Source organism: Kogia breviceps, chromosome 5 (assembly GCF_026419965.1).
Source record: "Kogia breviceps isolate mKogBre1 chromosome 5, mKogBre1 haplotype 1, whole genome shotgun sequence".
NCBI lineage: Eukaryota > Metazoa > Chordata > Mammalia > Artiodactyla > Physeteridae > Kogia > Kogia breviceps.
The window spans coordinates 101,275,552-101,288,724 of NC_081314.1; the positions used below are offsets into that span (position 1 = coordinate 101,275,552).

Sequence of the window (13,173 nt, forward strand, 5' to 3'; positions counted from 1 at the left end):
CTGGAGGGCCCTGCCTGGTCAGCACCGAACTGTGCCTAGCATCATGCCATACAAATGATTTCCCTCCTCCTGCTTTTTAACTTACGCTTCATCAACTAGAACTCTGCTATGTCTGTTTCAATAAAAAAGCAAGCAATTCAAAAATGGAATTAACTTTCTATTTCGGGGGGGTCATATCTACTTCCTCCTTTCCTTCTAAAAATTAAATCTGAAACTAAGTTGATGTAATAAATAAAAGAGAAAAAAGAAAAACATCACACACAACCACTCCCAACTGTGGGAGTTTTTTCATGAAAAGCCCTGTCCATAAACAGCCATCAAAAAAGCAGCCACTGGGCTTCCCTGGTGGCGCAGTGGTTGAGAGTCCGCCTGCCGATGCAGGAGACACGGGTTCGTGCCCTGGTCCGGGAAGATCCCACATGCCGCGGAGCAACTAAGCCCGTGAGCCATGGCCGCCAGGCCTGCGCGTCCGGAGCCTGTGCTCTGCAACGGGAGAGGCCGCAACAGTGAGAGGCCCGCATACCGCAAAAAAAAAAAAAAAAAAAAAAAAAGCAGCCACTGAGGCCCTCTGCCTCAATGTTATGTGGCAGCCTGGATGGGAGGGGAGTCTGGGGGAGAATGGATACATGTATATGTGTGGCAGAGTCACTTTGCGGTGCACCTGAAACTATCACAACAGTGTTAATCAGCTATACTGCAAAAATAAAAAGTTTTTTAAAAAATTAAAAACACACAAACCACCAAAAAACCCCGTTCCCACAGAACTATTCATCAGCTCTCTAAATTCTAAGCGGGGCCTTTAGTCCTGCTGCCCCGAATCCATCCCTCCTCACTCCATCCACACCACTTCCAGGAAGACGAAAGGCCCACTGTGAATAAGGGATGGCCCTCCAATGAGTGGGGTTTTATTCCAAGTCTGGCGAGCTGCCCCAGGGCCCAGCAGGGAGACCAAGAAGCTAAGAAGACTGAGACCGACCAGAATCTCCCTTTTGCTGGGAGGCAGCTCCACCTCAGAGTCACACCAATGTACGGCCCAAGGGGTGAGCAGGGATGGCTCTGCTGCATGGATGCATTAAAATGGGCGACAGTTTTGCCGCCTCCTTCCACTTAAATCTATGATAAACTTGGAGTTGGACCAAATAGAACTAGAAGAGAAACAACTGGAAATGTTCGCTTCTATCTCACAGCCCAGAATGCTAGAAGTGAAAGACACCTGTGAGGTGAGCGTGCCCTGCTGCCTCAGCTCACACTTGGAGAAGTGAAGCCCTGAGAAGCAGATGACTCGTCCAGGGTCACACAGCTCATGAGTGGTATGAACTTCAACAAGCAGCCAGTGCTTTCATCGATGCGTCACAGCCCCACCATTGATCAGAAACTATCACTCAACTCTCCAAGGTTAGGACACCTCTTCAGTCCTACAGAGAAATAACTGCTTCCTCATCTGATGCCTTTCTTCAGGCACCGGACTGGGTCTGCTTATTTCAAAGCTGAATTTTGTATGTGTGGGAAAGAGTTATGAAACAAAAAGCAAAGTACCAACCTGGAACAAATGTAGTGAGGTATTCAAACCATTGCCTGATTGTCGAGTCACCAAATAAATACACCACTTTTCTCTGTAGGCATTCTGTAATGTTGTCAGGGTCATTAAACTGGCGCATCTTAAACTTTCTGGGCCTCCACTGATTTTTGTAATAATAGCCAGAAGGATAAGTTCCTAAGCCTTGAGATAGCTCTAGGTTGTTGGTTTCTGGAAAAAAAAAAAAAAAAAAGATATTCTGAAATTCTCCTCCAACAAACCATACATAAAAAATGTTCCAAGAAACACAATTATGGCCCTATGTTTGTTAGCTTGCTGGCTACGGATAACATTTCCTGCCATCACATCTCAAAGAAATCCCAGACTTTCCCTCTCCTACAAAAAGTTCTCCTTTGCACAAAAATAGGAAGATCTGAAGTGGGTGTGAAGGTGTTTGTGGACACCCTCAAAGGGGAAAGGGGACATTGATCATTCCCTCTGATTATGCATGTTTTTCTCAAAGCCAAAAATAAAGGCAGGCAAAAACTAAGGAAATGTGTAGATCTAAGCATTGTCCAACATTATCCCAGAACAGGAGAAGAACTTCTCATCCAAATGCCTGTGAGGCAAGTAAAAATTTTAATTCATATTTTACATATGCATAATAATATTAGTACACACTGTTTCTCAGCCCATTAAAAAGAAAAGTTTCAATCCATGGGTCCTACAATCAAATATTAACTCAGAAAACCGCCATTGAATACAGAAAACAAACCAATGACACACATTCTAAAGATTTACTGCCCACAACACAAAAGGTTCAGAAGTCTTTATGCACAATGAACAATATTAAAATTGCCTCAGCAGTGTGTTTCATGGTTGTAGCCTAGCTACACATGATAACACAAGTGCCAGGATACCTTTCACAGGGAAAGTCAACACCTTTCTGCCCTAACACCTCCCTCAGAAAATGCCACTGCGAAAATGGCACGCTTTACATGCTTCAACAGGGATGCCTAATATTTCTTGCAGGTTTACTCTGCACCAGACACTGTTCTGAGCAATTAAATGTATTATCTCATGGGATGCTCACAATAACCCTTTAAGGTAGGTCCTGTTATCCCTACCTTTCAAAACATTTAAGCAACTTGATCCGGAGCTAGTATGTAGCAAAGCCAGGATCTAATCCAAGCCTGTGAGCCCCCAAGCCCATGTTCTTAACCACTGTGTTACATTGCCTCTCAAAAAGAGCTGTTTAGGGCTTCCCTGGTGGTGCAGTGGTTGAGAGTCCGCCTGCCAATGCAGGGGACACGGGTTCGTGCCCCGGTCCGGGAGGTTCCCACGTGCCGCAGAGCAGCTGGGCCCATGAGCCATGGCTGCTGAGCCTGTGCCCCGCAACGGGAGAGGCCACAACAGTGAGAGGCCATAGATATCTTTCTTTTTGGCTTTTTTCCTTAAAGTACATTTATTCATTTTTAACACTTATTATTCAAATCTGCAATCTTCAAAAAACCACCAATCATTTTATATCACTCCCTTACACAGACCAAAGTTGAAATCTTGATCATAATCCAGTAATTTTATAGTCTCACCTGTTAAATCACAATTTAAAATCCAAATGCTCAGAAATTTAAATTTAAATTTAAATATGACTCAGAAATTTAAATTTAACTGAGTCTCCTATTTGTGACAGTTTTCAGCTTCTTTGACTTCTTGATATTATCTCTATACTAAAAATTATTTTGGAAGGAGACCTTCAAGATGACGTTGAGGTAAGACGCGGAGATGACCTCCCTCCCCACAAATACGTCAGAAATACATCTACATGTGGAACCACTCCTACAGAACACCTACTGAACTCTGGCAGAAGACCTCAGACCTTCCAAAAGGCAAGAAACTCCCCACGTACCTGGGTAGGGAAAAAGAAAAAAGAAAAAACAGAGACAAAAGAACAGGGATGGGACCTGCACCAGTGGGAGGGAGCTGTGAAGGAGGAAAGGTTACCATACACTAGAAGCCCCTTCACTGACGGAGACAGAGGGTCGCGGAGGGGGGGAAGCTTCGGAGCCACGGAGGAGAGCGCAGCAACAGGGGTGCGGAGGGCAAAGCGGAGAGACTCCCACACAGAGGATCAGTGCCGACCAGCACTCACCAGCCGGAGAGGCTTGTCTGCTCACCCGCCGGGGTGGGCGGGGGCTGGGAGCTGAGGCTCAGGCTTCAGTCGGATCCCAGGGAGAGGTCTGGGGTTGGCTGCATGAAGACAGACTGAAGGGGGCTACTGCACCACAGCTAGCTGGGAGGGAGCCCAGGAAAAAGTCTAGAACTGCCTAAGAGGCAAGAGACCATTGTTTGGGGTGCACGAGGAGACGGGATTCAGAGCACCACCTAAACGAGCTCCAGAGACGGCCGTGAGCCATGGCTATCAGCGCGGACCCCAGAGACGGGCATGAGACGCTAAGGCTGCTGCTGCCGCCACGAAGAAGCCTATGTGCGAGCACAGGTCACTCTCCACACCTCCCCTCCCGGGAGCCTGTGCAGCCCGCCACTGCCAGGGTCCTGCGATCCAGGGACAACTTCCCCAGGAGAACACACGGCACGTCTCAGGCTGGTGCAATGTCACGCCAGCCTCTAACGCTGCAGGCTCACCCCGCATTCTGTACCCCTCCCTCCCCCTGGCCTGAGTGAGCCAGAGCTCCCTAATCAGCTGCTCCTTTAACCTTGTTCTGTCTGAGCGAAGAACAGACACCCTCAGGTGACCTACACGCACAGATGGGGCCAAATCCAAAGCTGGACCCCAGGAGCTGTGTGAACAAAGAAGAGAAATAGAAATCTCTCCCAGTAGCCTCAGGAGCAGTGGATTAAATCTCCACAATCAACTTGATGTACCCTGCATCTGTGGAATACCTGAACAGAAAACAAATCATCCCAAAATTGAGGTGGTGGACTTTGGAAGCAACTGTAGACTTGGGGTTTGCTTTCTGCATCTAATTTGTTTCTGGCTTTATGTTTATCTTAGTTTAGTATTTAGAGATTATTATCATTGGTAGATTTGTTTATTGATTTGGTTGCTCTCTTCCTTTTTTTTTTTAATATATAGTTTTTTTTCCTTTTTCTCTTTTTGTGAGTATGTATGTGTATGCTTCTTTGCGTGATTTTTCCTGTATAGCTTTGCTTTTACCATTTGTCCTAGAGTTCTGTCTGTTTTTTTGTTGGTTTTTTTTTTTAGTATAATTTTTAGCACTTATCATCATTGGTGGATTTGTTTTTTGGTTTGGTTGCTTTCTTCTTTCTTTTTCTTTTTTTATTACTTTTTAATTTTAATAATTAATTTTTTATTTTAATTTTTTCTTTCTTTCCTTCTTTTTTTCTCCCTTTTCTTCTGAGCCGTGTGGTTCACAGGTTCTCAGTGCTCTGGCCGGGTGTCAGGCCTGAGCCTCTGAGGTGGGAGAGCCGAGTTCAGGACATTGGTCCACCAGAGACCTCCTGGCCCCACAGAATATCAGTCACTGAGAGCTCTCACAGAGATCTCCATCTCAATGCTAAGACCCAGCTCCACTCAACAACCAGCAAGCCACAGTGCTGGACACCCTATGCCAAACAACTAGCAAGACAGGAACACAACCCACCCATTAGCAGAGAGGCTGCCTAAAATCATAATAAGGTCACAGACACCCCAAAATACACCACTGGACACAGTCTTGCCCATAAAAAAGACAAGATCCAGCTTCAACCACCAGAATACAGGCACTAGTCCCCTCCACCAGGAAGCCTACATGATGTACTGAACCAATCTTACCCACTGCGGGCAGACACCAAAAACAACGGGAACTACGAACTTGCAGGCTGCAAAAAGGAGACCCCAGAGTAAGTTAGGCAAAATGGGAAGACAAACAAACACACAGCAGATGAAGGAGCAAGCTAAAAACCCACCAGACCAAACAAACAAAGAGGAAATAGTCAGTCTACCAGAAAAAGAATTGAGAGTAATGATAGTAAAGATGATCCAAAATCTTGGAAATAGAATGGAGAAAATTCAAGAAAGGTTTAACAAGGACCTAGAAGAACTAAACAGCAAACAAACAATGGTGAACACCACAATAAATGATATTAAAAATTCTCTAGAAAGAATCAACAGCAGAATAACTGAGACAGGAGAACAGATAAGTGACCTGGAAGATAAAATAGTGGAAATAACTACTGCAGAGCAGACTAAAGAAAAAAGAATGAAAAGAATTGAGGACAGTCTTAGAGACCTCTGGGACAACAGTAAACGCACCAACATTCAAAATATAGGGGTCCCAGAAGAAGAAGAGAAAAAGAAAGGGACTGAGAAAATATTTGAAGAGATTATAGTTAAAAACTTCCCTAACATGGGAAAGGAAAGAGTCGATCAAGTCCAGGAAGTACAGAGTGTCCCATACAGGATAAATGCAAGGAGAAACATGCCAAGACACATATTAATCAAACTATCAAAAATTAAATACAAAGAAAAAAATATTAAAAGCAGCAAGGGAAAAACAACAAATAACATACAAGGGAATCCCCATAAGGTTAACAGATGATCTTTCAGCAGAAACTCTGCAAGGCAGAAGGGAGTGGCAGGACATACTTAAAGTGATGTAAGAGAAAAACATACAACCAAGATTATTCGGGCTTCCCTGGTGGCGCAGTGGTTGAGAGTCCGCCTGCCGATGCAGGGGACATGGGTTCGTGCCCCGGTCCGGGAAGATCCCACATGCCGTGGAGCAGCTGGGCCTGTGAGCCATGGCCGCTGAGCCTGTGCGTCCAGAGCCTGTGCTCCATAACAGGAGAGGCCACAACAGTGAGAGGCCCGCGTACCGCCAAAAAAAAAAAAAAAATTGTCAGAAGACCTAAATAGACATTTTTCCAAAGAAGTATACAGATTGCCAACAAACACATGAAAGAATGCTCAACATCACTAATCATTAGAGAAATGCAAATCAAAACTGCAAGGAGGTATCACCTCACACCAGTGAGAATGGCCATCATCAAAAAATCTAGAAACAATAAATGCTGGACAGGGTGTGGAGAAAAGGGAACCCTCTTGCACTGTTGGTAGGAAGGTAAATTGATACAGCCACTATGGAGAACAGTATGGAGGTTCCTTAAAAAACTAAAAATTGAACTACCATATGACCCAGCAATCCCACTACTGGGCATATACCCTGAGAAAACCATAATTCAAAAAGTGTCATGTACCACAATGTTCACTGCAGCTCTATTTACAATAGCCAGGACATGGAAGCAACCTAAGTGTTCATCAACAGATGAATGGATAAAGAAGATGTGGCACATATATACAATGGAATATTACTCAGCCATAAAAGGAAACGAAACTGAGTTATTTGTAGTGAGGTGGATGGACCTGGAGTCTGTCATACAGAGTGAAGTAAGTCAGAAGGAGAAAAACAAATACTGTATGCTAACACATATATATGGAATCTAAGAAAAAAAATGTCATGAAGAGCCTAGGGGTAGGACGAGAATAAAACACAGACCTACTAGAAAATGGACTTGAGGACATGGGGACGGGGAATGGTAAGCTGTGACGAAGTGAGAGAGTGGCATGGACATATATACACTACCAAACGTAGAGTGGATAGCTAGTGGGAAGCAACCGCATAGCACAGGGAGGTCAGCTCGGTGCTTTGTGACCACCTAGAGGGGTGGGATAGGGAGGGTGGGAGGGAGGGAGATGCAAGAGGGAAGAGATATGGGAACATATGTATATGTATAACTGATTCACTTTGTTGTAAAGCAGAAACTAACACACCATTGTAAAGCAATTATACTCCAATAAAGATGTTAAAAAAAAAATCTTACTTGAAATTCTCATAATCAAAAAAAAAAAAGATGTGGCACATATATGCAGTGGAATATTACTCAGCCATATAAAGAAACAAAATTGAGTTATTTGTAGTGAGGTGGATGGACCTAGAGTCTGTCATACAGAGTGAATTGTCAGAAAGAGAAAAACAAATAACGTATACTAACACGTATATATGGATTCTAAAAATAAAAATAAAAATATGGTTCTGAAGAACCTAGGGGCAGGACAGGAATAAAGACGCAGAGAATGGACTTGCAGACATGGGGAGGGGGAAGAGTAAGCTGAGACAAAGTGAGAGAGTGGTATGGACTTATATATACTACCAAATGTAAAACAGATAGTTATTGGGAAACAGGGAGATCAGCTTGCTGCTTTGTGACCACCTAGAGTGGTGGCATAGGGACGGTGGGAGGGAGAAGCAAGAGGGAGGAGATATGGGTATATATGTATATGTATAGCTGATTCACTTTGTTATAAAGCAGAAACTAACACACCGTTGTAAAGCAATTATACTCCAATAACGATGTTTTAAAAAAAAGGAAACAATTATTTTGGTTTTACTCCCTTCAAAGAAGATGCCCTATTTAACAGTGCATACTTAATCTTTTTTCTTAGGTATCTGCTAATGCCTTGCAGGTTCAGGGTCTAAATCGAAAAGTAAACAGAATTTTAAATGCTCTTTTGGCCAATGTGATTATCAAAGAAAAATGGGGGTTAGGGTAAACACTTGTTTGGCTTATTCAAAAGCAATTTCTTAACATGCTACCAAGTGTGGCTTTACCATGTCACCACACCTTGCCCAAAGCTCCTCACTGTATCATCACATCAAGGCTGCACAGGCCAGAGAGCTCCTGAGCAGACACCTGGGGCCCAAAGAAAACATTTACTGGAATGGGAATTAAAAGTGATTCTGAAGTCACAATATTTACCACAGTTAAGTCTGTAGACTCACCTACTGAGTCTACTGTCAAATAAGGGTCATAAAGAAACGGGTATATCACACAGGAAACAATTACCATTTCCATTCAAATGTTAATTATATTTACTATCAGAGTTAAGTCAAGCAAAGCAAATCAATTACTGAACCTGACATTAATTCTTTAAACATGCAGCGCTAGATAACAGAACATACTTTTAATGTGAAATGTGTTTACCTACATTGCCCTCTTATGGTCAACTGGGACAAAAACATTCCCTGGGCTTCCCAGGTGGCGCAGTGGTTGAGAGTCCACCTGCCGATGCAGGGGACACGGGTTCGTGCCCCAGTGCGAGAAGATCCCACGTGCAGCGGAGCGGCTGGGCCCGTGAGCCATGGCCAATGAGCCTGCGCGTCCGGAGCCTGTGCTCCGCAACGGGAGAGGCCACAACAGTGAGAGGCCCCGCGTACCGCAAAAAAAAAAAAAAAAAACAAAAACAAAAAACGTTTATTTCCTGACTAATATGATTTCAAGCAGTCTGAAGTTGTTTAAAAAGTCAGTGTTGCTTGGAGCTCAGAATGCATTTTCACATAAGATATCTGAGATATGAAAGTCCCTTAAAACAATAATATAACTCGTACTGTACAAGTGGAATGAAAATAATTAAAAAACAAAAATGAGTTATTACTCAATGTTATGGTTGTCTTGAACATTGACGGTGAAGGAAGTTTACAGGCAGGCGATTGTAAGAGCAAATATAAAGATCTTTATGCAAAATCAGGAGAGACAGTTTTGATTATTTGCAAGTAAGGTCCCCGCTTCTCTAAAATGTCCTGGCTTCTCTTTAAAAGCCCACAGCTTACATTTTCCTCCGGAGGGCACCATCCCATGTCATTCATTAGACATAATAAGGGCTATTTGGACCACAAATGGGACAAAATGAGAGAGAAAAAGGCAGAGATATATTTTCCTAAATGATCTAGAAAGAGCTGGATGAGAGGGATACTGTGAATTATGGGTGGGAGGTGTGCGCGCATGTGTGAACACAGGTCCCTTAATTTTCTGGCACGGAGCTAGAAGTAAGAACAGTAAAAGGCTGGTCAAAGGGAGAACGTGGTTCATGACGGGAAGGAAAGACAAGTCAGAGAAGAAATGGAGGCAAACAATCCCCTGACCGGGGAACGTGAGCACAGGAGTGCCCGGGCACCACCTCGGGGAGGTTAGGAGTGAGGATAGCGTGCCAAGCTCTGGGCATGCCCTGTCCAGTGCTGGGAACGTGAGGAGGTCCTCGCTACTCAGCCACCATACTGGCTTGAGTTTCCCCCCACAAAACCTTGGGAAATTGATTTTTTTTCCGTTCCATTTTAGTCCCCTAAAAACTATGCATTTTACAAAGGAAAGATAAAAATGCTATGTAAGGTAGAAACACCTGTAGATTCAGAGAATGTTGAAAGGGACCTCAGAGAATAGCTAGTCCAAATATCTTTTAGAGGTAAAGAAAGCAAGTCAGGGCTTCCCTGGTGGCGCAGTAGTTAAGAATCCGCCTGCCAATGCAGGGGACATGGGTTCGAGCCCTGGCCCAGGAAGATCCCACATGCCACGGAGCAACTAAGCCCATGCACCGCAACTACTGAGGCTGTGAGCCACAACTACTGAGCGCATGTGCCACAACTACTGAAGCCCGCATGCCTAGAGCCCATGCTCTGCAACAAGAGAAGCCACCGCAATGAGAACCCCACGCACTGCGACGAAGAGTAGCCCCCGCTCGCTGCAACTAGAGAAAGCCCACGTGCAGCAACAAACACCCAATGCAGCCAAATAAATAAATAAATAAATTTATTTTTAAAAAAGAGAAAAAAAGCAAGTCAGAATGACTTGCCAAAGTTTCTCAGAGAGTTGAGAGAGGAGGTAGCAGAGATAGGACCATTTACAGAGACCTACATTTATTATTGAAACGGCTGTGGGCTTCCTTTCCCCAAATGATATCAGTTTGCTGGATGTTATGTGTAGGATGTGAGTCCTTTGATTTCCTAAGTTAACTGGACCTGGACCTTGGTTTCTTTATCTGTAAAAGGGACAAACTACTAGTTATTCTGAAGGGCTGTTGTGAAAATTCGATACTGTAATAGTGTGAAAGTGCAGTTGTCACAATAAGGGGCCATACTGGAACGCTGGAAATATTCTATACACTGTAAACATTCTATATCTTGATGTGGGTGGTAGTTAATTAGTTTTCTATTGCTGTGTAACAAATCACCACAAACTTAACAGCTTAAAAACAAGAGGCATGGGCTTCCCTGGTGGCGCAGCGGTTGAGAGTCCGCCTGCCGGAGCAGGGGACACGGGTTCGTGCCCCGGTCTGGGAGGATCCCACATGCCGCGGAGCGGCTGGGCCCGTGAGCCATGGCCACTGAGCCTGAGCGTCCAGAGCCTGTGCTCCACAGCGGGAGAGGCCACAGCAGTGAGAAGCCCGTGTACCGCAAAAAAAACCAAACAAACAAGGGGCATTTATTTTCCCACAGTTCTTCACATCAGGAATCTAGGGCCTGGTATGGCTAGGTTCTCTGCTCAGGGTCTCACAGGTGGAAATCAGGATGTTAGCAGGGCTTTCTGAAGGCTCTGGAGAAACATCTGCTTCCAAGTTTGTTCAAGTTGTTAGCCAAATTCGGTTCTTTGTGGTTATAAGATTGAGTTTCTCATTTCCTTGCTGGTCGTCAGCCAGAGAATGCCCTTCAGCTCCTAGAAGCTGCCTACATTCCCTGCCCCATGGCCTCCTTCATCTTTAAAACCAGCAATGAAGAATCTCCCTCACATGGAATCCTTCTCACACTTTCAATCTCTTTCTTCTGGAAGAACCTGGTCTCTGTTAAGGACTTATCTGGTTAGGTCAGATCCACCCAGGAAAATCTCTCTTTTTTTAAAGTCAACTTTGTCATATAATTGAAGGGAAGGGTTTATATAAGGGCATGGATCACTGGGAGTCACCTTAGAATTCACCCTACAAATATATGTACACATGTAAAACTCCATCGTACTGTATGCTTATGATCTGTGTGCTCTATTGCATACAAGATAAATTTCAATAAACAGAGAAAATAGTAAAAAGCTCTAAAGATGTTGATATTTATTCTATTGCTATTAAACCTAGTCCTATCCTAAACTTTCAGTAAACTCCCCCCAAAATATGAGCTCTAGTTTAGTTGCTGATGAGGTTAGAAGCCATCAAGGTCCCAAACCATGAGGCTATAATGGTCTGAGGACCACAGTGCAGCTGCTTATGAAAATTCAGTAGTAATTCTGACACTGGAAAAGCCTGTCAGAAACCAGATGCTTGCCCTTGATAAGATAGTCTAGTCTAATTGAAAGCTGTATTTCTTTGCTTTTGACTGGAATTATGTGTGCATGGGGGTAGCACTGGCAATCTCAAGCAATCCACCAGACTCTAAATATGCACCTGAGAAGAGTTTTACCCTGTACGAAAATCATTTAACTAATATATAAATTATGAAATGTCATAGGGACAATAAAACCTTCAAAATATATGATTCATAAGTGAAATAATATAAGTGTAAATATTATGAACACTTCCAAGGCCTGGGCAAAGAAAATATAGGATGGACTTGAAATATCCTGTGGTACCGTAAAGTAAGGAAGTGCTCAAAAAAATAAGTGAATTAACTAAAAGAATGAGAGCATATCAAAAGAGCACAGAAGCCAAACTTAAAAAGTTCTCAACTACCAAAAGTGGAACAATTTGAACAACTGAATTGGGTTATAATCCAAAGAATGAAATAGTCAGGAGTCTATACTGATAGAATTAAATTAATGGTGAAGAAGGGACAACTCTTCCTTACAGAAAAATTTCAATTAATAAATGTCTTAAAAATGAGAGATAGAGCAAGTCACCATTAGAACACCACAAAAATAACTGCTGCAGGGAAGATTGAATGATGAATGTTAAAATTAGTAGATGAAAGTGTAAGCAGAAATAGAATGTTTGCAGTCTCTGTATTAGTTTCCTGTAGCTGCTGTAACAAATTACCACAAATTTAGTGGCTTAAAACAACACAACTTTATTCTCTTACAGTTCTGAGGCCAGGAGTCCAAAACCAGTATCCCTGAGCCAACACCAAGGTGTTAGCAGAGTCACGCTCTCTCTGGAGGATCTAGGGAAGAATTTGTTCCCTTGCCTTTTCCAGAGCTATATTCTTTGGCTCATGGCCCCTTTCTCCATATCTAAAGTCAATGTCATGGCATCTTCAAATCTCTCTCTGCTTCCATCTTCACATGGCCTTCTGTCTTCTGTATGAAATCTCGCTCTGCCTCCCTCCTAAAAGGACACTTGTGATTTCATTTAGTGCCCACTCAGATAATCCAGATAATCTCTCCCCAGCTCAAAACCCGTAACTTAATCACATTTGTAAAGTTTCTTTTGCCATATAAGGTATCATTCACAAATTCAAGGGATTAGGATCTGGATATATTTAGGGGCCATTATTCAGCCTACCACAGTCTCAAGGTACCTCCCCAGAATACTGAGTAAATAAATACAAAGATAAAAATAATTAGTTTAGGGAATTCCCTGGCAGTCCAGTGGTTAGGACTCCGTGCTATCACTGCCGAGGGCCTGGTTTCGATCCCTCATCAGGGAACTAAGATCCCACAAGCCGAGCGGCGCAGCCAAAAAAAAAAAAAGAAAGAAAGAAAGAAGGAAAGAAAAGAAAAGAAAGAAAGAAAAATAATTAGTTTACAGTGGAAAACCGGGGTAGACACCACTTTAACCAAGTGATCAAGGTTAACACTGTTAGCAATACATATCAACACCATGTACCCCCTCAAAAGGATACAACATCATTTCTGTCCTATTCTTTCCAAAAATGCATAACCTC

General features: G+C 43.2%; 1 protein-coding gene across 13 annotated transcripts in view; it reads right to left on the reverse strand.

The window, feature by feature from the left end:
- NXPE3 (neurexophilin and PC-esterase domain family member 3) overlaps positions 1 to 13,173 on the reverse strand; it is a 52,916-nt gene that overhangs the window by 3,597 nt on the left and 36,146 nt on the right. For 8 of the 13 annotated variants that reach the window (XM_067034725.1, XM_067034722.1, XM_067034721.1 and 5 more), the window contains one exon: positions 1,541 to 1,747. The exons of the other annotated variants lie outside the window; for them this stretch is intronic. In XM_067034725.1, coding sequence (XP_066890826.1) covers positions 1,541 to 1,747 — 207 coding nt within the window. The remainder of the gene's footprint in view (positions 1 to 1,540; positions 1,748 to 13,173) is intronic. 13 annotated transcript variants of the gene reach the window in all.